The sequence below is a fragment of the Acinonyx jubatus genome, chromosome A1 (genome assembly GCF_027475565.1).
Source record: "Acinonyx jubatus isolate Ajub_Pintada_27869175 chromosome A1, VMU_Ajub_asm_v1.0, whole genome shotgun sequence".
NCBI classification, from domain to species: Eukaryota; Metazoa; Chordata; class Mammalia; order Carnivora; family Felidae; genus Acinonyx; species Acinonyx jubatus.
Window position 1 is genome coordinate 115265075 of NC_069380.1, and position 25681 is coordinate 115290755.

Below are 25681 nucleotides of genomic sequence, written 5' to 3' on the forward strand. Positions count from 1 at the left end.
AACAATTATACACACATTTACTAACATAATGATCAGATCTCTGGTTCAGACACAGAATGTTTAATGACAGCATCTTGCAACAGTCCTCTGTGCCCAAATTCCCCGATGACACAGTGAAAGCCAAAATACCTGTGTGTGCCAAGGGGCTTTACACAGCAGAAGAGAAACCCTGGAATTATGAAACCCAGAGCTTATGTAGGACAGGTGGCATAGCTGTCCCTTCTCCCGGGAGGGTGGGAGAGATAAAGAGAGAGAGAATAAGTAAGTGGCTCCGGGTTTTATTGCCATTGACAGGGGGAGAAGCTGGCTCTTGGAAAGTGCACCACAGAGGAAACATGCTGTAACTTGCTAGGCACGTTTATCACTCAGATATCCTTTAACTCAGGTGCCAGTAATCTCCTCAGAAAGCTGGATTGCACGGAAACCTCTGTTTCTCACACACAGCCTAGACAGGCAATATTCCCTGCCCCTTGCACCCTTGAAGTTCTATTCTTAGGATGAAGAAAGTCTAAATATAATGGATTCCACATTCAGCTCTGTGCCTAGCACATCACAACACCCAGTACACACATCTGTTGAGTAAATGACATGAATCGTTGTTTCAGGTTTTAATGAACATGGGGCAGAGGGTTGGTTGATTAAGACGTTCTGACGAGGCTTCCCAGGAGCCAGGGCAATCTGAGCCAATTCATTAGTCTCTCCTGGGCTTTAGGCGAAGCCCCCCGCCCTTTGAAGCACCGCGAGGGTTCCGGACATCCCCACAGCCAAGGCCGAACGCGCACAGGCTTGGACCACGCCAGAGTTCATCGGGTCTTCTTGGTATTTGGGGGCTTCAGGGTCCATAAAGGGATTCCCGTCCAGTGTCAGGTTACTCACCTTGGGCAGCTCTTCTAGCCCCGGCACTCTGTTCAGCCTGTTGCACCTAAGATCTAGCACGCTGAGCTTGGCCGGCAGTCCCTTAGGCACCTGCTCCAGCCCAGCGAACGACAAGTTGAGAGAGTTCAGTGTGCTGGGCCAGACACATCCAGGAGCGCCTGGGGCGGTGGCGCGCAGCGAGTTGTGGCTGAGGTCTAGGCTGTGGGGTTGCACACCCGCCGCCGCCATGGCCACGCACACGCCGTTGGGCGTCTCCATCCCCGCGTTGCGTAAAGCCAGAGCCCGAAGGGCCGGGAATTTGTGCGGACAAAGAGCTGCAGTCAGTCCGTCCTCGCCCAGTCCGGGATTGTCGGATAAGTCTAAGGTGGTGAGGGCCGGAAAGGTGCGGAGTTGGGAGCAGGGAAAAGCAAGCGAGTGTGCTTGCGCAATATTCAGTACTTTGAGGCCCGGCTTGAGCCACTGCTGCAGTTCCGCGAGCCAGGCACCTCCGGTTGCCCACGACACGTTCCGGAGACTGAGGGTGGAGAGCGCAGGCCCAGTGGCTTCCAGAAGAAGCGGCGGCATCGCGCCGGTTACCTCCAGGTTCTGGAGCGTCAGTTCCTTGAGGCGGGAATATGAGAGCGCACGCAGGAAGGCGACCAGCAGCACAGCAGGAACCTGTGCAGAGCCCACTGTGAGCCGCCGCAAGCGCAGAGCCTTGACCATGTCAGCATACTGCTTCGGGTCGGCGTCTGCGCCCTTTAGAAATTGTTCCAGGCTGCGGCCGCCGCCGTGGATCTCCACCTCGACGGCAGCCATACACTGGAAGGCGCTGGACCAGTCGGGCTGAGGATCCGTGAAGTTGCAGAAGCAGCGGACATCGTCGTCGTCCACTTCGCAGGGTTCTGGTGTGGTCTCAGAGACGCACAGCATTGGCAGCAGCAGAAGCAGCAGCAAGCAGGGCGCGCGCACCTGGGAAGAGAGCGGAGGTCAGGGCGGCCCCAGCTAGTCCCTGGGGTTCTTCGAGTAGTTCCCTTTCGTCCCCAAGACCATACACTCACCATGGTCGATTGGTGCTCGGAGACTCTGTCCTGGCAAGCTCAGGGAAGGGCTCTGGCTTCTTTCCCTGTGTAGCGGCACTCCCTGGTTTCTAGGCTCCCCACACGTTAATCTGTCCTCTTTGGCGGCTTCTGAGAGTTTATGTAACCCTGGGGTGTCACTCTGTTACTTCCTTTGTGAACCCTGGTCACTCCCCACCTCTCTGCCACCCAACCGCTCTATGCACTACGGTTCTGGGAAATTTTGCAATGAGGGATTTTGCCAGGAGAGGGACTTTTGCGGGAAGGATATTGTAGGGCATCTGGAGTGCAATGCTCCAGGCAGTGCCCTGATGAGTCAGATACCCCAGGCTTGTTTGATAGTTATTGAGAAAGAAGGATCCCCAGTGCCGCAGGCTAGGACTCTTACCTCCCTCTGCCTCTATCCCAATGACTCAACTGGGGTAGTTTGCTTAACTTTTCTCTAGTTTTGGTGGCTACTATGAACTTACTAACACACCCAAATCCAATCACCTGAATATCCTCGGATATATAATTGGATATTTTGTGGAAGGCATTGCAAATTTCATCTGTTGACTCCAAGGGATAGGATGAGGTTCGAGAGAAGGAAGTAGGTCTGAAGAACAACTCTCTTCCTTTTTTTTTTTTTCCTGCTGACTTGTTCTTTTAAAAACTTTATTAAGAAAGTAATAGCTTTCTTAAAAGTAGAAAGAAGTGTTTAACAGAGACACATTGGCCAAGTAGCTCCACCTCTTACAGTTTCCATGTTCTTATCCTGAAATTGAGAAACTAGGCATTTCTAACCCAGTTTGCCCCCTTGCACCTAGCTCTCCCCTCCCTTCCCCCCAACACAATTCCTGTGTCCTAGAAAGGAAAGGCTGGACCAATGTTGAATGAGGATTAATTAGTAACCTACCTGTTTTGCCAAGAAAAAAAAGCAAGTGTCCCAGAGGGTGGTGTAGGGGCTATGCCTCTATAACTGCCCTCGCAGTTCTGCACCTGTGGATTCTGGGGAAAGAGCTATACAAAAAAAATGTTTGAATTCTCACTTCTCCTATTTTTCAGGAATGGCTTCACATCTGTCCTCATTCCAAACAGGGAGGCTTCATCAGGCCAGACTGCTCTCTGTGTGCCTTGTTGGTCATGCCCTTATACCCTGAGCCATGCCCCAAAGCCAGGCCAGGTCACTGGTGCATCCTTGAGGACCAAGATGTGAGTATAGCTCAGTGTTGAATACACTGACTCTGCAGTTAGACAGCCAGGCTTGGAATCCCAGCTCTACCACTGAGGTTGTAAGATTTGGGCAAGTTTCTGGGCCTCAGATTTCTGCGCTCCTGCTTTGTAAAATGGACCTAATGGTAGTACCTGTCTATGACTACAGAGCCACATCTATTAGAGTACTCCTGATTGTTATGTTCTTCATTAAAGCCTCTGCATTCAGAAGACTCAGGCCACTGAAGCCTGGCTCCTTAGCAAACCCCATCATTTTGGGGAAAGCACTTTGTGGTGCAAATGAAGAGGGGCAATGATGGTTTGCAAAGATCCCCAACTCACACCTTGATTCAACAAATATCTATCATTTGTCTACCAAATGTCAGGGCTGGTACAAAACCCGGGGATGCAGACATGGTCATCACACAGTCCCTCAAGTACTCCAGGAACTGGAAGAGGCAAACACAGACCCAGAGCTACAGTCCATAGAGAAGAGGACTCAGAGGGGAGAAACCAAGGACTTGTGGGAGCTGTGGAGAAAGGAACAGTGAGCTCTGTATTAGAGAGGACATGGGACTGTTGTTTATAGGATTGACAGTCTTGTTGGGCAGATAAGTGCAAAAAAAATCAGGGTGGGCAGCTGTAACTCTCTGAGCAGACATTTTGCCTGGTGACTTGTCTTACCTTCGCCACCAGGAGAAATATGTAGGTGTTAAAAGCAGCCTGTCCCATGACAAAGGAGATAAGACCCAGACCCTACCTCCAGCCAGAGCATGGTGCATAGCAGGTGCTCAGTAAATGGTTGTCCCGGAACTGGATGGATGTTGAACCTGGAGAGATGTGGGGGCAGGATGATGGTCTGCAGATATTTAACTAGGTGATTTGTGGAAGAGATTGAAGGCAACTGACTCCAAGAGATGAAATTAAATTCTGGGGAAGGAAGTTGGTTTGAAAGTGCCAAATCTTAACCACTAGACTACCAAAGGAAGTTGGTTTGAAGCACTGTTCCCTTTCCTGGATTTGCTCTTTTATATGCCTAAGTAATAGCTTTCTAAAAATTAGAGGCCTCCAGGGAAAGCTATTAGGTAAATGTTTTATAAATTACTGTTTCTCATTTTCAGTCATACCTAATGATTTCAGTAGGCTAATGTCCTGTCTTCTTAGGTACACATCAAACCTGGCACACATTAGAAATCATACAAAGTCCTGGATAGTTTTCATTTAACTAATCGATAGAAAAACACCTATTTTCCTATTGTAAGTGTGAAGCTTTTTGATTGTTAATAAAAGAATCTACCAACCATCAACAAAATAAAATAAAATAAAAATAAAAATTGGAGGCCTCCAATAGAAATTTTTAAGTGCTACCAACACTCTACTTTCTTGGAATTTTGAAGGAGAGGAGACAACATCAAACGATTACACTGTAACTTAATGACAGCTGTGAAAAGGGTTATGAAGTATACATTGTTATAGGCTCTCATGACAGGGACGCAGGTACAGTAGTTCTGAGTAGGGGACACTGTAATTGAGATCCTGAGGGTGGTGTTAATTAAGGGAAGGGTGCTTATTGGGGGTGGTGGAGCAGAGACAGGGCTCTAGGGAGGGTAACAGCCTGTACAAAAGCCTGGAGAATGAAGAAAGCAAGGGCTTGGAACAAAGAGAAGATCCCAGGAGAGATGAATTAGTTGAGGCTCCCTTCCATTGAAAACTGGAGAGGTATGCAGGGATTAGACCATGCAAGGCTTACTTGGCCACAATTCAGATTTCAGAGGTAAGGAACACAGTTTTTAAATTCACCAGTGTTTCCCCAGTGCCTGGTAGTTAATGGCACTCAAAATTTGGTTTAAGAATTACTTAACCCCCCCCGGGCGCCTGGCTGGCTCAGTTGCATTCTACTCTTGATTTCGGCTCAGGTCTTGATCTCATGGTTCCTGGGATCTAGCCCTGAGTGGGTGGGGCTCTGCTGATAGCGCAGAGCCTGCTTGGGATTCTCTCTCTCCCTCTTTCTCTGCCTTTCCTTCGCTCTTTCTGTCTCTTTCAAAAATAAATAAACATTAAAAAAACAATTAAATATTAAAAAAAGAATTACTAGGGGCGCCTTGGTGGGTCAGTCGGTTAAGCGTGGGACTTGGGCTCACGTCATGATCTCACAGTCCATGGGCTCCAGCCCCGCCTCCAGCTCTGTGCTGACAGCTCAGAGCCTGGAGCCTCCTTCAGATTCTGTGTCTCCTTTTCTCTCTTTCTCTGCCCCTCTCCGTAACACGCTCTCTCTCTCTCAAAAGTAAATATACATTAAAAAAAGAATTACTTTTATTTAGAACAGGGAAATAATTATATTTGTCTCGTTTTCTTTATACGTGTGTACTGGGGATAACTCATGATGGAGAACAATTCAATAAAGTAATGCGAATCCAGCGTTCATCAGTGAGAGCCGAGTTATTGGTGAAATCTTCCTAGAGGTCGGGGTAGTTTTGAATGTTCGTCTAGGATGTGTTAGGTATGGGGAGGTTGTATTTGCCGAGCGGAAGGTGAGGCACTGTCAGTCCAAGTCGAGGCTGAGTTTCTTTCCTAGAACTAGGAAGGAGAAAAACCGTGCTGTTCGGTTTTGCTTAGGCTCCTGGCTGCAGAGGTCCTACTCCGCCTCTAGCTTTCGCTCTGCCCCTCCCTGCCCTTGTCCCACCCCATTCTACTCTCCCTTCGCCCCGCCCCTCCATCGGTCCTTACCCGCCTCTGTCCCCGCCCTGCTCCACAGCCTGGTTGCGCCTTCTAGCTCCTCCCCGCCTTCTCTTTGCGCCGTGCTCCGCCCACTCGCACCTCCTTTTCCGGCAAGCGCTGCGGTTGCGCGGTGCGTGCCGTCTTTTAGGCTCGTGGAGCGCTTCGCTGGCTTTCTGCTTTGGGCGAATTTTATCCAGGCCCACCATGTGGAGCGGAAGGCAGGGTCGCCTCAGACCGGTGGGCTGCGTGGTAGAGGAGCTACGGTGCCGCCGACGGGAGCGGGAGGCAGGTGCTGGCGAGCAAGGGAGACGGCAGGATGCGCGGGGTGGCTATGGCGGTCGGAGATAGGATAAGGAGGCTCCCGGGTTGGAGACGGGGTTCAGAGTCCTAGATGCAGCCCCTACGTTCAGCCGCTTCTTTGCCCCCAGCACTGCGGAAGGCGCGGAGGGAACAGCAGCTGATCAGTAAGAGACTGCTGAGAGACGACGCGTCGGAGGAAGCCGAAGGGGGATGTGTGGCCATGATCCTTGGGGAAACTGAGGTGAGGCGACAGGGTGCACGGTGAGGTCGACACCGGCTGGCGCCAAATTCCTTTTGAGGTCCGCCCCACATCTGGACGCGGTCCCTTCACTACCTCCATCCATCCAGTGGGCCAAGCCAGAAACCGGTGAATCATCCTCGACAACTCGGTCTCTCATCCCCACACCGATACATCAAGTCTTAGTCGTTTTAAACGTCTTAAGGAGCTTTGGCGTCCTTACGTGCTTCACCATCGTGGCTAAGCCATCCTCTTCTCCGTGTACTCAAAACAGCCTTCTAACAGGTCATCTGTATCTGTGCTTGCCGCCTTCAAATTCATTCTCCATACATCAGACAGATGTGCCTTTTAAGAACACATAGAGACCGAAATCCTTCCTGTGACCTATAATGTCCAGCATTGTCTAACCTTTGCCTCCCTCCAACCTTACCAGTTTATTCATCTTAGCCCAAATTACCCGTTTTTAGGTTTTTTTTGTTTTTGTTTTTTTGTTTTTTACTTATTTTTGGGAGAACGCAAGCCAGGGAGGGGCAGAGACAGGACAGAGGCTCTGAAGTGGGGTCTGGGCTGAAGCCTTACAGAAGCGATCTTGATGTGGGGCTCGAACTCACCGGGAGATCGTGACCTGAACATAAGTCGATCCTTCAACTGACTGAGCCACCCAGGTGCCACACCCCTTTTTAGTTCTTGAAAGACTGTATTAGGCTCTTTCCTGTCTCAAGTCATTTGCATTTGCAGCATCTAAAAGTGAGTCTCTTTTAGTATTGGCCTGACAGCCTGTTTGCAGAATATCGATCCTACTAATTGCTTGTTTATCGTTTTTCCAACGAGACTTATTTATTTGTTTTTTAATGTTTATTTATTTTTGAGAGAGAGACAGAGTGCGAGCAGGGGAGGGGCAGAGAGAGAGGGAAGGAGACAGAATCTAAAGCAGGCTCCAGGCCCCGAGCTGTTGGCACAGAGCCTCATATGGGGCTTGAACCCTCAAACCGCAAGATCATGACCTGAGCCAAAGTTGGACACTTAGTTGACTGAGCCACCCAGGTGCCTCAGAACCTACACCCTATCTTAGTTGTTGTCATTGAAAACTCAGATGCCTGTAGACTATCAGGCATAGAGTAGATGGTAAGTATTTAGTGAATAAGTGAATGAAATGATTAGTTTTACCTGATTTATTTATTCAGCAAGCATCGGGCATCCCCTTTGTTTATATTGTCTATGTTTACATATGTTGTTCACAAAGCACTCGTGCCTAGGTTCATTGGTTCATTGTGTGCTTACTTTATGCCAAGATACTGTGCTGGGTACTGAGGTACACAAAGATGAAGAGAATCCCTTTCTTTGAAGTGCTTGCAATAACCCAGTGAAGGAGACAGGTGTGCTAACCACCTGTCATGAAGGAAACATGAGGCACAATAGAAACCCCTAAATGTGCAACAGGAAGCCAGGAAGACCTTACTTCTCAGAGGCAGTAACCGGAATAGAAATCTGAAGGGATTGGAGGACCTGGGGGGACTATCCCAGGCAGAAAAATAGATTGTGCAAAAGCTTGGAAGCATTAGAAACAAGTCATGTTATGCTAGGTGTTGGAGTATAGGTTGCACGGGGAGAATGGCTAGAGGGATAGGCTGTGCCAGACTGAAAGGTTTAAATGTTATCCTTGAAATAACCCCTTAAGAAGGCAGGAGAGATGTTATTCCCATTTTTCAGGTGAAAAACTGAGGTTTAGGTTTCTTGTAGAGAAGTGGCAGGGTTGGTATTAAACCCAGTTCTGATTCCCTCTTCTGTCTACCCTACTGCAAGATTGAGACTTACTAGCCATATTAATGTGAATGACAAGTTCAAGGGATGGTGCAACATTGGAGTGCTCACAGGTGAAGTGGGCAGAGTAGGACTCATGTTTGCTTTCTGGCAACTTTATGTTGCCATCTCTTCTCTCCATGCCCTGTGCTCCAGATCCAGCATTTCCTACGATTAGCACAGCAGGGGACAGAAGAAAAGGAGAGAGAGAGGGCTCTGGTCAGCCTTCGTCGAGGCTTGCAGCACCCTGAGACGCAGCAGACCTTCATCTGGTCAGTGTGGGTGGTGTGAGTGGGGGCTGGGTCTCTAAGAGATGGACAGGAGTGTGGAGGGGATGGGCCACAGGCTGAGCAGGGCTCTGGTGCTCACTCATGTAGGCTGGAGGGCAGCATGCGGACCTTGGTCGGGCTTCTGACCAGCAACCAAGCCCTGTTGCAGCTTGAGGCCGCTCGGTGCCTTCATGAGCTCTCTCATTCTGAACAGTCTGCGGTGGCTGAGGCCTGCCTGCCAGCCACTTCCTACCTTCTCACCTACCTCTCCGGTCACAGCTCAGACTTTATAGTAAGCCTTGTCCCTTCCTACCTTGTTCCTGGCTTGAATTTAAAAATTATGCTTTTGGGTGTAGTTTGACCTGGCACATAGGGGAAGAAGAAAACTTGTTTCCCCTGATGTCCATAGCCATACATATGCCCATCATCTTCCACTCCCTTTTGCCCAGAGCCTCGAAGACAACACTGTTCCATCCTCTGCACTCCCACCCCCACCCTAGCCTGAGATAGGCTATGCCCAGTGCTTTTGTTGTCCCACTCTCAGGAGCTCTGTCTGTATACACTGGGTAACCTGATTGTGGAGAGTGAGGCTGTGAGAAGGCAGCTCCTGCCACAGGGCATTGTTCCAGCCTTGGCTGCCTGCATCCAGGTGAGCGTCCATCTACTGTCTCCCTCCTTGGGCAGCACTCCCCTCACTTGTCTCTACATGGTCCCCCTGCTTTGTCTAGGCAGCTTCAGCCTCTGCCCTATGCTAAGGGGTTGAAGGGAACCTTATGACGCGGTTTCCAGAGTCAGATCTGTACTCTGTCTACTTCTAGTACTTCTGTATTCTGTCTACTTCTAGTCCCCCCATCTGACTGTGCTGGAAGCCCTTGGATATGCCTTATCCCAGCTTCTGCAAGTTAAGGAAGCTCCAGAGATGATCATCCCGTAAGTAAAATTGTGTCTGCAGATGTGCAGGTAGGTGTGACCCACTTTGTATTGTAACCCCTGGAGGTGTGATTGAGTCTTGTTTCCACAGCTATTGCACATTTTAGCTCAAGGTGTCTGGCTGGGAAGAGCTTTGGATTTGAATGCTTTCCCACCTGCTTTTAGGGTTTGGGAAGAATGACTGGCATCTTGGTTTCTGTGGTTCCCACTCACAGCTCTCCTTCTGCTGACAGCTCCGTCTTGGGCTCCACTCTCCCTGAGCACATCCTGCGACTGTTGCAACCTGGTCCAAAGCTGAACCTTGGGGTTGCTGTGGAGTTTGCCTGGTGTCTGCACTATATCATCTGCAGGTAACAAAGGCCTTTTGCAGAAGTCCCACAGACCTTCCCTAGGGCTCCCTTCTAGGACACTCTTGTTTTTGAACTTTGGTTTCTGGAATTTCAGAGGGTTTTCTTCCTTCTGTAGTCCTCTTTACTTGGAGCCCAGGAAGCCTACAACCTAGGCCATTTGCCATCTTAAAGGTAGGATTGACTGAGTAGTGACTATTTGATTCTTATTGCCCAGCCAGGTCGACAATACCCTGCTTATCTCCCATGGGGGTCTGTCCACTCTGGGGTTGCTGCTATTGGACATGGCTGGAGCTGTCCAGAGAACAGAGGATACAGGACTGGAGCTGGTAGGTGAAGAGAACAGGTCAAGGTCTGGGCTACCTTTCTTCCTACTGTTCTTCCTTCAGTACACAGGTAACCCCTTCCTCCTTAGACCATACTCAGACTAACTTGTCTTTGCAGCTGGCATGTCCTGTGCTTCGGTGTCTAAGCAACTTGCTAACAGAAGCAGCAATGGAGGTTGTGGGAGGGCAAAATCAGCTTGAAGACGAGCGTGTTGTGGCTGCCTTATTTATCCTTCTGCAGTTCTTCCTTCAGAAACAGCCCAGCCTACTTCCTGAGGGCCTCTGGCTCCTTAACAACCTCACTGGTATGTGTCATAATGTGCCTAGGACCTTTAGATACTGGACATACTTACTCACTGACTTGGCCAAGGTGGGTAGGATGGCGGGGGGGGCAGTTGCAGTTTCATTTCCCTGTTTGGGGACTCTACTGTGACATTTTCCCTTCTAGCAAACAGTCCTAGTTTCTGTACCTCCTTGCTCTCCATGGATCTGATTGAGCCCCTCTTGCAGTTGTTGCCAGTTTCTAACGTGGTGAGCATATTGGTAGGTATTGGGGTCACTTAAGTATGGGATCTGGTGCCAAAGTAAAAACAGTGGGAGCAGGCCTTTGCACTCAGAAGTACCCTTACCTGAGAGCTGGCAGGTGGTGTGGTATGGATGGCTTCAGGGCCAGACCAGTCTAGATGTGAATCCTTAAACGACTAGTTACTAACCTTGGGCAAATCAGCTTATCATCTTGAACTTTAGTTTCCTCGTGTGTAAGTGGGAATAGCAGTCCTACCTGAGGGCAGCTGTAGGGATTACAAAACATGCATATAAGTGCTTGGCATGGTGCCTGGCCATGTGGTCAGCACTCCATATTTTAGCGATCTTTAGTCTTTAGTTTTCATCCTTTGTGGGGACTGTGTATACATGTCTTTCTGCAGGTCCTCACAGTTCTGTGCAACGTGGCAGAGAAGGGTCCTGCTTACTGCCAACGTCTGTGGCCAGGGCCCTTGCTCTCCTGCTTGATTGGTACACTGGCCTTCCCTGACATTGAGGTAGTAGGCCAGAGTTTAGAGCTGCTGCAATTGCTGTTCCTCTACCAGCCAGAGGTGGGTTTTGGCCCTGGTCCCCTGTTCTGAGGCCTCTAGTCTCACTATGGCCCCTTTCCTTCCAGTCCTATCTCTAGTCAATTCTCTGGGCCTGGCAAGCCTATATGGACTCCAGGTCGGAACTTCCAGCCTCTTTTTGGGAAGGCTTTCTTCCAAATAGAGGTGGATTAACCCATAAGCCTGTAGGAATCAAGTGTTAGGGCACAGGGACCCAGGTATTAAATCCTTTTCTACCCTGCCCTTAGGCTGCTAAGGATTTTCTGCAGCAATCAGGGCTGCAGGTTCTGGAAAGGCACCAGGAGGAGGCCCAGCTCCAGGATCGTGTGCATGCTCTCCAGCAGACAGCTCTTCACCAGTGACCTTTTTGATGTCATTCTACTCATCACCACCACCCTACCCTTGCCCCAACTTTCTTGCCTATGGATCCCCCTTTGAGGTTTTAGAACCGTAATGGTATCTCCTGCTCTCTGCTCCTGTGTCTAAGCCAAGACTTTCAAAGCTCAGCTCTTCTTTGACCCAGAACTGTCCATATAGGACCAAAGGGGACTTGATGTGGGCCTGGAATCATCCCCCCCCCCCCCCGCCATTAGCAGCTCGTGGTTTTTAAAGGGACAGAATAAAGTTTTATTTTTACATTAAACTGGTTTGTCCCAGTGGTTGCACAGTAAGGGGTGGAGGGGAAAATAAGGGCATCCAGAGATGGTATTTTTCAGCACAAGCTTTATAAATAACAGAAGAACACATTTTCCCCACATTTTACTCAGTCCAGCATAGTCCAAGCTTTGGGGCTGTTGCTCTTAACAATCAGTGGAGGCTTCACCTTCAGGCTTTGCCACTTAGCACATTCTCAATGGCTCTGGTTACTTGATCAGCACTGAAGTTATTCAAAGAGACATTCTTCTCTTGGCCAAATGCTGAGGAGACAGAGAAGTAATTAAATATCCAATATGCACTGAGGGGGTACTAAGATATTAATAAAAGGTCTTTGTCTTTAACTTACAGTTTTGTGAGAATAGGAAAAGTAATGAGATATCACCAAGATGTATTTGGGATGCCTAGAATTTATCCATTGGGTGTCAAACACCTCTAGGAAGCACAGGTCTGACTAGAATTTTGGCTGATTCTGGGTGGCCACAATGGGAAGGAAGGTGTTTCGGGGCAGTTTTTAGGGGCCTGGTAGGTATTTACTATTGAGCACAGTTTGCATGGGCCTAGCCTTGGCTAGGTGCCAAGTCTATGGCTCCCATAGTCCTAGTATAATACACTCATCTGTATCCATCTCCTCTAGTCTATTGACTTTTTACTCCCCATTTAAAAAAAATATTTATTTTGAGGGAGAGAGAGACATAGTGTGAGCAGCAGAGGGGCAGAGAGAGAGGGAGACATAGAATCTGAAGCAGGCTCTAGGCTGTGAGCTGTCAGCACAGAGCCCAAGTGGGGCTCAAACTCACCAACTGTGAGATCATGACCTGAGCCAAAGTCAGATGCTTAACCAACTGAACCACCAAGGCGCTCCCTCCCCAGTTTTTAATAACAGTGCAGTTACCCACTGTTAGAACCAGTCTACCTTAAGTGTGATTTTATTTTCTCCTGTCATTCCTAGGCAAAGGTGTAGTTAAAAACTGTGACCACAATACCATTATTCAGTAAGTCTTATAGGTACTGTGTGCCTGCTATGTGTCAAGCAATTTAATTTTCAGATTATGGAAAACTTAAATTGGGAATATGAGCAAAAGGTGCTAAGGGCATTGTTACATAACTTGCCAGGGAATTCCTTATTGAGGAGGTGATACACATATTCAGACCTGAATAACAACCACCTGAATTACAACTAGCTAGCCATACAAATGTGGTAGAAGTGCATCCTAAAAAGGGGGAACATGTGTAAAAGGCTCAACTCTGTTGTATCCTAGCTGCATAACCTTAGTTATGTTCCATAAAAAAAATTTTTTTTGGTAAGCTCCACACCCAATGTTGGGCCTGAACTCAACCCCCACATCAAGAGTCACATGCTCTTTTGACTGAACCAGCCAGGTGACCCTGCTGCATCAAAATTTTTATTCATCCTTCTCATCTCTACAATGAGAAAAAAACCAAACACCCCCTCATATGATTAATGAAGATTAAATGAGATTTAGGCAAGAAAGCACTCAACACACCTTAGCATTAATTACTCAACAGAATCATCTTAAGTTTTTGTTACTGAGATTCTCACACTACCAAGCGTAGCACTGTCCGCACCTAATGTGTAAGGACCCACATCGATGGTAATTGACTAGCATCTCTTCTTCCCCATCTGAACCCCGTTCTGAATTATGAAAACAGCTCTTGGAATTTACGCAGTACCGGGCCCGTCTCCACACCTATGCTACTAGAGACAGGAAACTTCCTGTAACCGTGCAAATGTGAATTTATCTGAAACAACCGCAAAAGCAAGGACGAAGTCCGAGTTCCAGTCTCCCTACAGATTTCTGCTTGACCCCTGGATGACTCTGTCTCTTCAAACCATTGTTCTACCGAGCTCCTAGACCGCCCGCTTCCCCCGCTCACCGTAACGGGCCCAGAGCTTGGGCTGCACATCGGAACACTCGCGGATTAGGATTGGCAGGTCAGGGTTCGCCTTCTTCAGCTCCACATAGTGTTTCTCGATAAATTCCCTGTGGGGGGGGGGGGGGGCGGGAGAGAGCTGTGCGTGCTATCTACGCGCCGGCCTCCCCAGACACCCGGGAGACAGAGGTCATGACCTGGGAACCCCGAAGCTTACCGGCCCCACTACCTTGCGCCTCACCTGACGCCCTGACTGCCAGGCGAGCGCTGGCACAAGTGGACGCGAATTTCACGCAGGCCCAGTTTTGCCCGAATTCCGCGACTGGCTACAGCCGCCGCCATCTCCGCTAGCGCTTAACTCCCCGCCCTAGGACTTCCGGTCATGTTCTCTAATCCGACCAATCGCGGACCCTCCAGTTCCCGCGATATTTAGATGACGCAGGGGGGCAGGCTAAAGTTTAGCCAATGCCTTAAAAGCATTGCCAAGGAAACGTTCCGGTTTTTGTCCAATTTCTGGGCTAGCTGGCGGTGGCGGAAAGGTTGCGGAGCGCAAAGCACTGTGGGCTGTTCCTGAGGTGCATTGTGGGAAAAAGCTTGTCGCTGCTGTGTTGTCGCTGGAGCTTTAGTCATTGGTGGCGTTGAAACACCGCAGTCGAAATGCCAGAGCGAGACAGTAAGGCTCGGGTCATCTGTTCTTTATTACCTTCAGGACTTGGGACACTTGGCGTGTTGTTTTCGCCTCAGTTCTTAAGCCCTGTGTGGAATCTGGGGGGTGGAGAGAGGGCGGGGTGTGACGCTGGAATCTGGCGAAGCCGTTGGGTCCCGAGTGAACCCGGGAATCTCCGGACTGTTGTCTCTAAGCCTTGTCCTTGCCCCAAGTGACAACGGATGGTTTATCTGTGAACTATCCCCTATCCCCAGCACTTAATCTTGAATTGCGCCAATTTATCTTTCACGCAGTATCTTAGATGTCATCTTCAGGAAGTCTTTGCTGATCCTCCAGCGCTGGTTTAGGGGTCCTCTCCTCTGCACCAACAGCTCCTTGCATTTTCTCACTTCGGCACATAATTATGATCTTTTGTCACTGTCTTTGTTCTTACCGTTCTTCCTCTATATTGTGAGCAGTTTGCCGTGAAAACATCCGTATTGTTCGCTGATACATTCCAACTTTTGCACAAGGCCTGACACGAAAGAGATTTAGTGCCTATTATTTTTCTTAGGTGAGCCTTTCTCCAACCCCTTGGCTCCAGATGGCCACGATGTGGACGATCCTCACTCCTTCCACCAGTGAGTGTTTCAGTATGGGACTATGGGAATGAACTAGGGGGCAAGTAGAGTGGTGTGGTGACAGTGAAAAGAATTCTAAGTTGCAGCAAGGATGGTCCAAAAAATTGTGCCACTTGCTTCTTTATCTCTGTGAACTTTAGCTGGATCAGGTCAATTGCATCAAAGTATTAGAGAGGAAATTCTGGCCGGGAGGGTGCTAGTTTTTAAAATTAATGTTTAATTACATATGATACAGAAGTTGATTCTTGTAGAAAATTAAAGTAGAAATAAGGGTAAATAACATCCCCAGTCCCTTTCTTAGAGGTAACCACTGTTCCTTTTTTACTTGTCTTTTTTTCCTTTTTTTTTACATTTATATACATACTTGCATGTCTGAGGAAAACATAGTATTACTCTATAATTTGAAGTCTTAAAATTAAATGGTACGGTGTTGTGTATATATATCATTTTGCCACTTGGTTTTCCCCACTCCATATCTTGGAGATTATTATATATTTTTTTTAAGTTTATTCAGAGAGAGAGAGAGAGAGAGGAAGGGAGGGAGGGAGGGAGAGAGGGAGGGAGAGGGAGAGAGAACACCAGTAGGGGAGGGGCAGAGAGAGAGGGAGAGAATCCCAAGCAGTCTCTGCACTGTCAGCACAAAGCTGATGTGGGGCTTGAACTCACGAACCATAAGATCATGACCTGAGCCAAAGTCAGAAGCTTAACCAACTGAGCCACCCAGGCACCGTTTGGAGATTATTTTCATGGCAGTAACAAGGACTCCCTTCTTGACCAGATTTTCATCAGGCTTCTCTGGGGTCTGTTTTTGACTAGGACTGTTGGGCTCCTGTTTATCAAAGAATGCTGTTAAGCCAGTTTATGGAGAATCCCTTTAAGTAATGAAGTAGGTCCAGTCAGGGTCCTTTTTCTACCCTTGATGCTTAAAAGTTCCTTTTAGTAATTTTTTTTTTATGTTTATTTATTTTTGAGACAGAGAGAGACAGAGCATGAACAGGGGAGGGGCAGAGAGAGAGGGAGACACAGAATCTGAAACGGGCTCCAGGCTCTGAGCTGTCAGCACAGAGCCCGACACGAAGCTTGAACTCACAGACCGTGAGATCATGACCTGAGCCGAAGTCGGACGCTTAACCGACTGAGCCACCCAGGCACCCCAGTAATTTTTTATAAGTCTCCAGTTGTCCCAGTGTATATTCAGAGTTGAGTGTCAGTTCCTCTCCCCTATTGCAGTAGTCTTTATTCCTATGACAGTAGTCTTTTTTTTTTTTTTAAGTTTTTTAATTTATTTATCAGAGAGAGAGTGCATGCCTGAGAGCAGGCGTTGGGCAGAGAGAAGGGGAGAGAGAGGCAGGTTCCATGCTGTCAACGCAGAGCCTGATGCAGGGTTTGAACCCATGAACTGCAAGATCATGACCTGAGCTGAAGCTGGACACTTAACCGACTGAGCCACCCAACTGCCCTTACTATGACAATAGTCTTGAACAGTGTCTTCCTTGGGAACACTTAGCAGGATTCTTTGCTAAAACTGGGCACAGCAAGCCCAGAAAGAGCCCGACTGAAGTTTGGCCAAGGAGTAAGTCTTTGTCATTGTACCAGTTAAAATTATCTCTTATACCATTGTTGCTATCTACCCCACATTTGAGAAACATGATTTAATTAGTCTCTAGTTAATATACATTTAGGTTGTTTCCAAGTTTTTATTATCTTCATATCCGAAACTGAACCTTTTTTACAGGCCTTCTAATATACCTATGTCAGTAATTAGCAAAGGTAAATATAGGTGAATGGAGTTGCTAGGTCATAGGAGATACACATGTAAATTTTGATACTGCCAACTTGTCCTCATATTGGCTGTACTGACTTATATATGTTCCCTTCAGCAGAATGTTTACTTCCCACATTCTCACTCATACCTGATTTATCAGACTTTTTAATTGTTAACACTGTGATGCATTAAAAGTGGCATGTTTTTGTCTTAGTTTGTATTTTCATGGTTTCCAGTAAAATTAACCTTTTTTTACATACTCCTTTTCCAGTTTTTACTAGGTACTCATTTTTAAAATCTTTGCCTTCTAGGTCAAAACTCACCAATGAAGACTTCAGGAAACTTCTCATGACCCCGAGGGCTGCACCCACATCTGCACCACCCTCTAAATCACGTCACCATGAGTAAGTTCCGGGGTCTTCCAACCTGTCTCTTATTTCCTTCCTATGGAAAATCTACCAAATTAGATGTCTTAGGAACTGGAAGCCTAGTTATTTTTGAAGACTATGATTCTGATTGTCTCCTGCTGGAGATTGAAGCTCCAGTGGAGACTGGGGTGCTTTAGGAACTCAGAATGTTCCACATACCACTTGTACTACTAGAGTTGTTGCTGGTGCTTAAATGGACAGAGGTCCATTCCAGCCCTATGCACTCAGATACTGGGGTAGATATTGGGGAATATATGATTTTAATAGTGCTTCAGGTGGTTGTGATGTTTTCTAATGCTATCATTGAATTTCTCTGTCTTCTAGGATGCCAAGGGAGTACAATGAGGACGAAGACCCCGCTGCACGAAGGAGAAAAAAGAAAAGGTGAAGGAAGGATGGAGGAGTGTTGGGCTTTAAGTGTTGGATAGTATTTGGGGGAAAGGAGTAGGAGGTAGTAGTAGGAGCATAAAGATTAACATTTTCCTTTATTATTTTGAGGTTCTGTGCTTCACTGGAGAGGAGGGATAGGTAGAGTGGCAATTTAGGACTCTGGAGTCAGCCTGCAGTATTTTAATCTCATCTTTACCAGTTTCTAGCTGGATAGCCATGGGCATATTGCCTAACCTTTCTAATAGTATTCTCATGGGTAGAACAGAGAGTGATTTCACAACTTTTTATCAGGTTGTCATGAGGATCAGCTACGATATAAGTGCAGCTGATATAAGTGCATATAAACACTTAGCACTAGTGCCTGGCATATGATAACCACCCAGTAATACTTGTCTACTGTTATCACCATCATCATCATTATCATCATTATTCATTTCTATGATACTAAAACTTCTGGACCTGGTATTTTGCTGTTCCTTTCTTTCGGGGGAGGACCAGCAAGGAATGACTGACTTTCAGTTGAAATTTGGAAGGTGATAAAAATTTAGATAACTTCCTGGTTGCCCTATGGAAAAATCTCTACAGAGTTGGGTGGCATTGAAGAATTCTGAATTGACAGAATGTCCTGAGGTGGCATTGAAACACTGTGATCTGGAAGATGGTGTAGTTCTGATTTTGAGAACTATCAAGAGGTGGCCAGCAGTTCTATCAGGACATATATGAGTTTTCACCAGAGAGTTGGAGGAAACAGGCAGGAACAATTCTGCTGACCTTGGGATAACAGCTGGTGAGCTTTACGCATTGCTTTTCTCTTGTCACAGTTATTATGCCAAGCTTCGTCAACAAGAAATTGAGAGAGAGAGAGAACTAGCAGAGAAGTACCGGGACCGTGCCAAGGAACGGCGAGATGGTGTAAACAAAGATTATGAGGAAACTGAGCTAATCAGTACCACAGCTAACTACAGGGCTGTGGGCCCCACTGCTGAGGCGTGAGTACCATGGCAGCCAGGGTGTGATTCCCTAAGCATTCCAGAGTCCTGCTATCACAGTGTGAGTTCTACCTAACACTTTACCCACTTTGGAGCCTCAGCTGAGCCATTTCAAGAGGGACTTGAAGACATAAAAGACTATTCTAATGTGGTTCTCTTTCCATATATAGGGACAAATCAGCTGCAGAGAAAAGAAGACAGTTGATCCAGGAATCCAAATTCTTGGGTGGTGACATGGAACACACCCATTTGGTGAAAGGCTTGGATTTTGCTCTGCTTCAAAAGGTGAGCCTTGGTGGGTGGGTGGAGAGTAATTCTAGAGTGCTGAATGCTCTTGTACAAGCCTTTCCAGGTGAAGGAGGGAGACTTCTGTTAGTCCAGACCATGTAGAAGGGCTAATGGTGGCTCTTGTTTAGGAGTAATTACTATTCATCCTTCAAGTGATCACCTAGGTATGGTTAAGCCCCATTCCTCACCTCCTACTTCCTGTACCTTTGCATAGCTCTTCTATTTCATTTATCATAGTTACCACATTTTGTTGTCTCTTCTGCTGTAAGCTCCCTTAGGGCAAGCACTGTATTGACTTATTTAGTATTGAGTCCTTAGTTCCTGGTACAGCAAGGTTTATAGTGGTGTTAGGTAAATGTATGTAATACGAATAAATGTCTAAACTCTAGGTACGAGCTGAGATTGCCAGCAAAGAGAAAGAAGAGGAAGAACTTATGGAAAAGCCCCAGAAGGAAACCAAGTAAGTAAACATTGTGGAGAGCTTGAGAGTTTAGAAAAGTGGGACTTAAAGTAGGAACAGTTTGGATTCTGTGTCTCCCTCTTTCTCTGCCCCTCCCCTGCTTTCACTCTGTCTCTCTCTCAAAAATAAATATTAAAAAAAAAAAAAGATAAAAAAGTAGGAACACATTTAGCAAAAAAAACTTATTTTTATCTTTCTAGGAAAGATGAGGATCCTGAGAACAAAATTGAATTTAAGACACGCTTGGGTGAGTACAGAATTTCTACACTAAAGGTTGTACATTTTAGGTGAATTGTAGGGACTTAATGCTCTGAGCAGGATATGCTTCTCCTTTCCCTCAACCTGCTTTCCTCTATCTTGCCCCCAGAGTAGCTAGTTCTTATAAAATGCTCTACCAGAAATTGGATGTGGACTTAGCCATTTCATGTGTATAAGTTATTAATGTCTCCTCAATTATGTTGGAAGCTGTTTCAGATTGTGGTTTATGCATTAAGGGAAGTAGCTCGTAGCTTATGTGTTAAAGGAGGTAGCATGGTTGGTGATTAAAAGCTCAGAATTTGCAGTCTGAGACCTGGGTTTGAATCCTGGTAATGAAACTGCACTAGGCATGTGATATTAGGCACCTGACTTCACTTCACATTACCTGTTTGTCTGCAAAAATGGGGCTAATTCACCTCATGGGATTATTGGGGCAAAGAAAAGTAGTTTATGCACCATACCTATCATGTTAAGCATCTTTCTTCCTCACAGGGCCTAATACAATGTGAGGCACATAGTGCTCTTGAGAAGACTTTGTAAAAGACTGGATAGGAGCTCAGGCTTTGGAGATAGACTGCCTGGGTCCCCTTCTTTATTCTGTTGCTTGGTAGCTGTATGATTCTAGGTAAATCATTTCACTCTCAACTTTTGTATCTTTATCAGTTAAAAGGAGATAGTAAGGCACATCTTATAGGGCTATTGTGAAGTTTGAGTGGGGGCTCGCACAGAGTTAAGCACTTGATAAATGGCAGCTGTTAATTGTAGAAGGTTCTCAATGGCTATGCTTGCTGCTCGTCCTGTTTTTGTAGGCCGCAATGTTTACCGCACACTGTTTAGGAGCAAGGCATATGAACGCAATGAGCTGTTCCTGCCAGGCCGCATGGCCTATGTGGTAGACCTGGATGACGAGTATGCAGACACAGATATCCCTACCACGCTTATCCGCAGCAAAGCAGATTGCCCCACTATGGAGGTAAGTGACTTGAGAGCCTCTTACTTGAGCCTTAAACCTGGGAACCAGCCTTGATTCTGCCCTGGGTCTCATCCACCACATTTAACCCATCACTGAGTCCTGTCCACTTTTCACTTTCCACAGATTCACTTGAATCTAAATTTCAATTTAGATTCACTGGAGTGATTTTTACAAATGGCTGGTGTGATCTTTTTCAACATGTACATTTTTGCCTCACCACTATTGAGAAGCTTTCAATGATTTCTCATAGAGAAATTGCCCTTGCACCTTTTGGCCTTCTGAGCCACTTTTCACCATGATTCTCTGTTGTTGTTCTCCAGGGAATCCCAGCTCTCTTGAACGTGGTAGATTCGCTTTTGACACAGGTCTCTTTGTATATGCTATTCTGTTTGCCTGGAATCTCCTGTAACACCTTTCTCTGTTTTCACCTAGTTGGTTATAATTTGTCCTTTAGTTTGTTAAGTGAATGAAGTGAAGAGATTCTTGCTCTGTGGGATAATATCCTTGCTACTTGGGGTTTTCAGGCCCAGACAACACTGACTACAAATGACATCGTAATCAGCAAGCTCACCCAGATCCTTTCCTACCTGCGGCAGGGTACCCGCAATAAGAAGCTCAAGAAGAAGGATAAAGGTAACCTGGAGAGTTAGGGAAAGAAACCTTAACTCTGGAGGGGCATTTGAGGGTGGAACCATGGTCTGCTGGAGCCTTCTGTGTCTAGAACATTGGGGGGCTCCTGGAGAGCAGCAAAAAATGAGAGCAATAGAGCATTAGCTTGGCTCACCCAGAAAGCAGTGGTCAGCTTTGAGACTTGATGGGGGAGAGTATTGGGAGATTTTATTATCCCACCTTCTAAACAGATGGGCATTCAGAGCTGTTTAGGCTAAGTGGGAATCAACTCAGGAATATTTTGTTCACTACTCTCTTTATATCTTAGGGAAGATGGAAGAGAAGAAGCCCCCTGAAGCTGACATGAAGTATGTATCGTAGCACTGTCACCTGATGTGAGGGAGGAAGGAGCTCTTTGTTTCTTGTTTTTGGCATTTTGGGGAGGCCTTGGTGTGAGAATCTGGAGAAATGGCCAGGGAGAGTGGAAGTGGTGTGACTTTGGCAGCTAGGGATCTCTGTTTTTCTAGTATATTTGAAGACATTGGGGATTATGTGCCATCCACAACCAAGACTCCTCGGGACAAGGAGCGGGAGAGATACCGGGAACGAGAGCGTGATCGGGAGAGAGACAGAGACCGTGACAGAGAACGGGAGCGAGAACGAGATCGGGAGCGGGAGCGGGACAGAGAGAGAGAGGAAGAGAAGAAGAGGCACAGCTACTTTGAGAAGCCGAAAGTGGATGATGAGGTGAGATAGGACCCTGGTACCGAGTGGTAGAACTGCCCATCTCTGTGCCTGCCCAGCCAGGTAGGGTAGGGAGTTGATTCAGGGATTAGTCAAGTGGGGAGGAATGAGTGTAAATCCCTCATGGTGATACTCACTTCAGTTTCTCTTTTCTTTCCAGCCCATGGACGTTGACAAAGGTGGGTTGTATCTGAGACATCTTGAATTAGCTCTGGTGGTCTTGTTTTGCCCTGGGCTGAGAGTCTATCCTAGAGTTCAGAGCTGGCAATGGTTGGGATTGTGGGACTTCTGGTCTGGGTTCTCATTAAGATCCACATCTTGCTTCATGGAATAGAAAGAAGAGGAGTCTGGAGTTGCCTCCCTCTTCCTGGGCAATGGCAGGCATATTTGCTCTGTTAGATACAATTCCTCCAGCTTTGCGGTTCTGAAAGACGTGAGGCAGGTCTCACCGGCTGTATTCTTTGTACACAACCCCATTTCACCCAGAGTAGCTCATTATTAGTTGAAATTTGATTAAAATTATGTTAACTAAAAGAGAGTTTTTTCTGTTACTTAAAAAATGGTTTTTTGAAAACAGGTTAGAAGTGTGTGTGGAAAAGAGGTCAAAAGTTCCTTGTTTGACATTCTGAATAGAGTTCCCTTTCCCCCCCAGGACCTGGATCTGCTAAGGAGTTGATCAAATCGATCAATGAAAAGTTTGCTGGATCTGCTGGCTGGGAAGGCACTGAATCATATCCTTTATTTCACTATGTTGTTGGATTCTAGAAAACTGTTGTCCTGTTTCTTTCCAATTCCACCTACCTCCCTGTTTCCCCACAACCCCTGGCTCCCATCCTGCCTCTTACCTCTTATGGTGAATTTTGATAGAATTTTGCAGTCGTTGTGACTTCCCCTTTTTTCCCCACATTTGTTCTTTTTTTTTAAGGTATTATTTTTTTTTTTAAGTTTATTTCAGTAATCTACACCCAGTGTGGGGCTTGAGCTTAACGACCCTGAGATCAAGAGTCACATTCTCTTCTGACTGAACCAGCCAGATGCCCCATGCCTTTCCCATTTCTCAGAGGATTCACGCAAGCTCACAGCCTTCTCCTCACAAGTTTTCATGTTGGGGCTTCTAGGCCTTGGCCCTTCCTTCTTGAAGCTTTTCTGCTATAGGTAGAATTATTTTCTTTGACATAGTGTATGCTGAAGAAGCCAGAGGATAAGAAGCAGCTGGGAGACTTCTTTGGCATGTCCAACAGTTATGCTGAGTGTTATCCAGCCACGTATGTGAGACTGTTAAAGAAGGGAGGCTGGGATAATTGGACAATAAGTTGTGGGGAGGGGGATGAGGTGGAAATTTCATTAACTTGGACCCACGGGTACTTATTTGGATGAACTGTTCTTTGAGGCTCTGGGTGGGAGGTCTGGGGGTGGTGGTTGTCATTTCTAGGCATATGGCATCTTAGTTGGGTGGGTGTCTGGATAAAGCATAGGAGTATGGGTCTGCACCATCTCTTTAACTGTTGCTTCTCTCCAGGATGGATGACATGGCCGTGGATAGTGATGAGGAGGTGGATTACAGCAAAATGGACCAGGTGTGGAGTTGGAAGGATGGGTGGGGATTTGGGGGTAGTTACTCTTAAGCAGTATCCCCCTCCCCCCTCCCAAAAGATCTGTGTCTCGTTTTCTGGGCCTTAACTTTTCCTCCACTGCAGCACTAAGAACAGCAGCATTGTGAGGTCATGAGAAGCTTAACCTTTAACGTATCTGTCCAGAAGCAAATGAGATATGCCCCAAATAGATTTATTTCCTACAAAATGCCAGGCTTTGATTTCTGTACTAGGCAGTAAGCAAGCCTTTAGTGCATAAAGAGAAAGGGTAGGAAGGAACTTCAGTCTTGAGAAAAATAACTGAATTTTATTCTAGCAGGATTGAAATGTTCTTCTCTGTCTTAAAAACAAAAATACCTTAACAAATAATACCATTAATGGTGGCGAAATTTCAACTAGTTTTTCCTTGTTTTTACTGCAGTGGTTGAGCATGGTGTAATTCCATCTTGGAGACTTGCTGAACCCTGGCTCTGCCAAGTTTTGTGACCTTGACAACTTATTTTACTGCTTATGCTTCAGTTTCCTCATCGAGAGAATTCGGAGGAATATGGTTGTTTTTTAATAGAGTTTGAGGAAATTAAATAAGTGTTCAGAATAATGCCTGGTACATAGTAAGCATTTATTAGGGTGGGATTTATGAATGATGAAACAAGATTGTGGGAGAACCTGGCTTTATTAAGGGCTAAAATTCTGTTTCCACTGACATTTCTAACTTCCCTGTTCTCACTGTGTCTCTAACAGGGTAATAAGAAAGGCCCCTTAGGCCGCTGGGACTTTGATACCCAGGAGGAATACAGCGAGTATATGAACAACAAGGAGGCTTTGCCCAAGTGAGTTGTACTAAATATGGCCAAAGATTGAGGAGAGGGATGATGATGGGCCAGCCTTCACCAGAACAGGTTCTCTAGTCACAGGGCCATCTGGGAACACCTTGCTACTGCTATGCAACCTCTGATGCCTTCTTTCTCCCAAATGTCCTTTATTGTTCTCAGAGCTGCATTCCAGTATGGTATCAAGATGTCTGAAGGGCGGAAGACCAGGCGCTTCAAGGAAACCAATGATAAGGCAGAACTAGATCGCCAGTGGAAGAAGATTAGTGCAGTAAGTGAGACTGCCTCTTAGGTGGACTTCATCTGAGGGAGACAATGGCCCACAGATGCAGGAATAGGCAGGGGGTTGGAGAGCAAAGGAGAGCGGTCAGACTTGTGTCTTAGGTGAGCTTAGGCTCACAGCCTAACTGTTGTGTGTTAACTGTTCTTTTTTGTAGATCATTGAGAAGAGGAAGAAGATGGAGGCTGATGGGTGAGCAGTAGCATTTTTCCTCTGGGGCACTGTAATAATTGGTTAGAGTACTGATCTTATGCCAACTCCTTTTTCCTTCCATTGCAGAGTTGAAGTGAAAAGACCAAAATACTAATCTCTGGTTCCAACTGCAAAAAGATTCACAAGGATGTGCTTGCCACTGTTTGCTTTCTATAATTCCCCAAAGAGTTGCAAGGTGTCTTTCTGTGAATGTATATAAAATGTTGTATAATCATTTAGTTCCATTAAAACTGGTCAACCTGGGGGCACCCTGGGTGGCGCAGTCTGTTAAGTGTCTGACTCTTGATTTCAGCTCAGGTCATGATCTCATGGTTTGTGGGATCAAGCCCTGTGTCTGGGCTCCGCTCTGACAGTGTGGAGGCTGCTTGGAATTCTCTCTCTCCCTCACTCTCTGCAAACCCTTCCCCCCTGCTCTCCCTCTCTCTCTTAAAATAAATAAACTTAAAAAAAAAACCAAAACCTTGTTAACCTGCTATGCTGTCTTCTCTGGGTTCAGCATCCTCCTTTCAGGACCCCTGAATCACCAAGAGGAATTCCACTGATTGTGTAAAATGTACATGTGGAAAGTTAGCTCAGACCTTTAAGCCGTGGTTCTAGATTGCTGGATAAGGATCCTAGCCGGGACGCCTAGTGGAGAAGGATGTAATGACCTCACTGATGGGCAAGAGGTAAACAGAAACATAAGGATGATTGGTCTTAAATAACAGAGGCATTCAGGCCCATATGTGGCCTATTCTTAGGACAGAGATTCCCTGGGAATTAGGGTCCACCCAATGGGCTACCAGTCTGATTTCAAGGTTGTGCAGGACTAAGCTCTAGGTGAAGGTACCTGAGGACAATCATGGGAATAAAAATGAATTTATACCCCCCCCCCCCCCCCC

General features: G+C 46.6%; 4 protein-coding genes across 15 annotated transcripts; 2 read left to right on the top strand and 2 right to left on the bottom strand.

Annotated features, from left to right (window-relative positions):
• On the bottom strand, window positions 1-2149 carry CD14 (CD14 molecule). Its single transcript, XM_015063852.3, has 2 exons — window positions 1917-2149; window positions 1-1827 (listed from the first exon to the last, which is right to left on the bottom strand). The coding sequence occupies exons 1-2, from the start codon at window positions 1917-1919 to the stop codon at window positions 709-711; spliced, it is 1122 nt and encodes a 373-aa protein (XP_014919338.2). The 5' UTR covers window positions 1920-2149; the 3' UTR covers window positions 1-708.
• TMCO6 (transmembrane and coiled-coil domains 6) lies at window positions 1710-14982 on the top strand. 12 transcript variants are annotated; one of them, XM_015063827.3, is made up of 14 exons: window positions 1710-1844; window positions 2979-3672; window positions 6272-6384; window positions 8338-8453; window positions 8559-8742; window positions 8995-9099; window positions 9295-9380; window positions 9614-9730; window positions 9945-10056; window positions 10172-10358; window positions 10502-10596; window positions 10980-11147; window positions 11393-14367; window positions 14915-14982. In XM_015063827.3, exons 3-13 carry the CDS (start codon window positions 6364-6366, stop codon window positions 11504-11506), a joined length of 1305 nt encoding a protein of 434 aa, XP_014919313.2. In that variant the 5' UTR covers window positions 1710-1844; window positions 2979-3672; window positions 6272-6363; the 3' UTR covers window positions 11507-14367; window positions 14915-14982. The 12 variants fall into 12 exon arrangements, with proteins under 12 accessions (XP_014919313.2, XP_014919307.2, XP_026932329.1 ...); XM_015063821.3 differs by lacking the exon at window positions 6272-6384 and having other exon boundaries at window positions 2979-3125; window positions 3512-3672; XM_027076528.2 differs by lacking the exon at window positions 6272-6384.
• On the bottom strand, window positions 11851-14094 carry NDUFA2 (NADH:ubiquinone oxidoreductase subunit A2). Its single transcript, XM_015063871.3, has 3 exons — window positions 13936-14094; window positions 13698-13804; window positions 11851-12061 (listed from the first exon to the last, which is right to left on the bottom strand). The coding sequence occupies exons 1-3, from the start codon at window positions 14034-14036 to the stop codon at window positions 11970-11972; spliced, it is 300 nt and encodes a 99-aa protein (XP_014919357.2). The 5' UTR covers window positions 14037-14094; the 3' UTR covers window positions 11851-11969.
• IK (IK cytokine) lies at window positions 14211-25259 on the top strand. Its single transcript, XM_015063791.3, has 20 exons — window positions 14211-14367; window positions 14915-14981; window positions 17058-17150; window positions 17499-17558; window positions 18386-18553; window positions 18724-18838; window positions 19231-19301; window positions 19502-19548; window positions 20369-20532; window positions 21057-21165; window positions 21470-21509; window positions 21669-21888; window positions 22046-22064; window positions 22538-22616; window positions 23070-23150; window positions 23405-23462; window positions 24219-24307; window positions 24470-24578; window positions 24745-24779; window positions 24867-25259. The coding sequence occupies exons 1-20, from the start codon at window positions 14352-14354 to the stop codon at window positions 24892-24894; spliced, it is 1668 nt and encodes a 555-aa protein (XP_014919277.1). The 5' UTR covers window positions 14211-14351; the 3' UTR covers window positions 24895-25259.
• The last annotated feature ends 422 nt before the right edge of the window (window positions 25260-25681 follow it).

What these genes read in the sequence shown, in the direction of transcription:
- NDUFA2 (XM_015063871.3), bottom strand. Translation starts at nt 14,036, where the DNA reads ATGGCGGCGGCTGTAGCCAGTCGCGGAATTCGGGCAAAACTGGGCCTG. An exon ending in CCTGGCAGTCAGGGCGTCAG is followed by an intron (nt 13,805 to 13,935) that starts GTGAGGCGCAAG and finishes CCCCCCCCACAG; the next exon opens with GGAATTTATCGAGAAACACT. An exon ending in CAAGCTCTGGGCCCGTTACG is followed by an intron (nt 12,062 to 13,697) that starts GTGAGCGGGGGA and finishes CTGTCTCCTCAG; the next exon opens with CATTTGGCCAAGAGAAGAAT.
- IK (XM_015063791.3), top strand. An exon ending in CAGATTGCCCCACTATGGAG is followed by an intron (nt 20,533 to 21,056) that starts GTAAGTGACTTG and finishes TGGGGTTTTCAG; the next exon opens with GCCCAGACAACACTGACTAC. An exon ending in GCTCAAGAAGAAGGATAAAG is followed by an intron (nt 21,166 to 21,469) that starts GTAACCTGGAGA and finishes TTTATATCTTAG; the next exon opens with GGAAGATGGAAGAGAAGAAG.
- TMCO6 (XM_015063804.3), top strand. Translation starts at nt 6,048, where the DNA reads ATGTGGAGCGGAAGGCAGGGTCGCCTCAGACCGGTGGGCTGCGTGGTA. An exon ending in GTCACAGCTCAGACTTTATA is followed by an intron (nt 8,743 to 8,994) that starts GTAAGCCTTGTC and finishes TCCCACTCTCAG; the next exon opens with GAGCTCTGTCTGTATACACT. An exon ending in TGTTCCTCTACCAGCCAGAG is followed by an intron (nt 11,148 to 11,392) that starts GTGGGTTTTGGC and finishes CCCTGCCCTTAG; the next exon opens with GCTGCTAAGGATTTTCTGCA.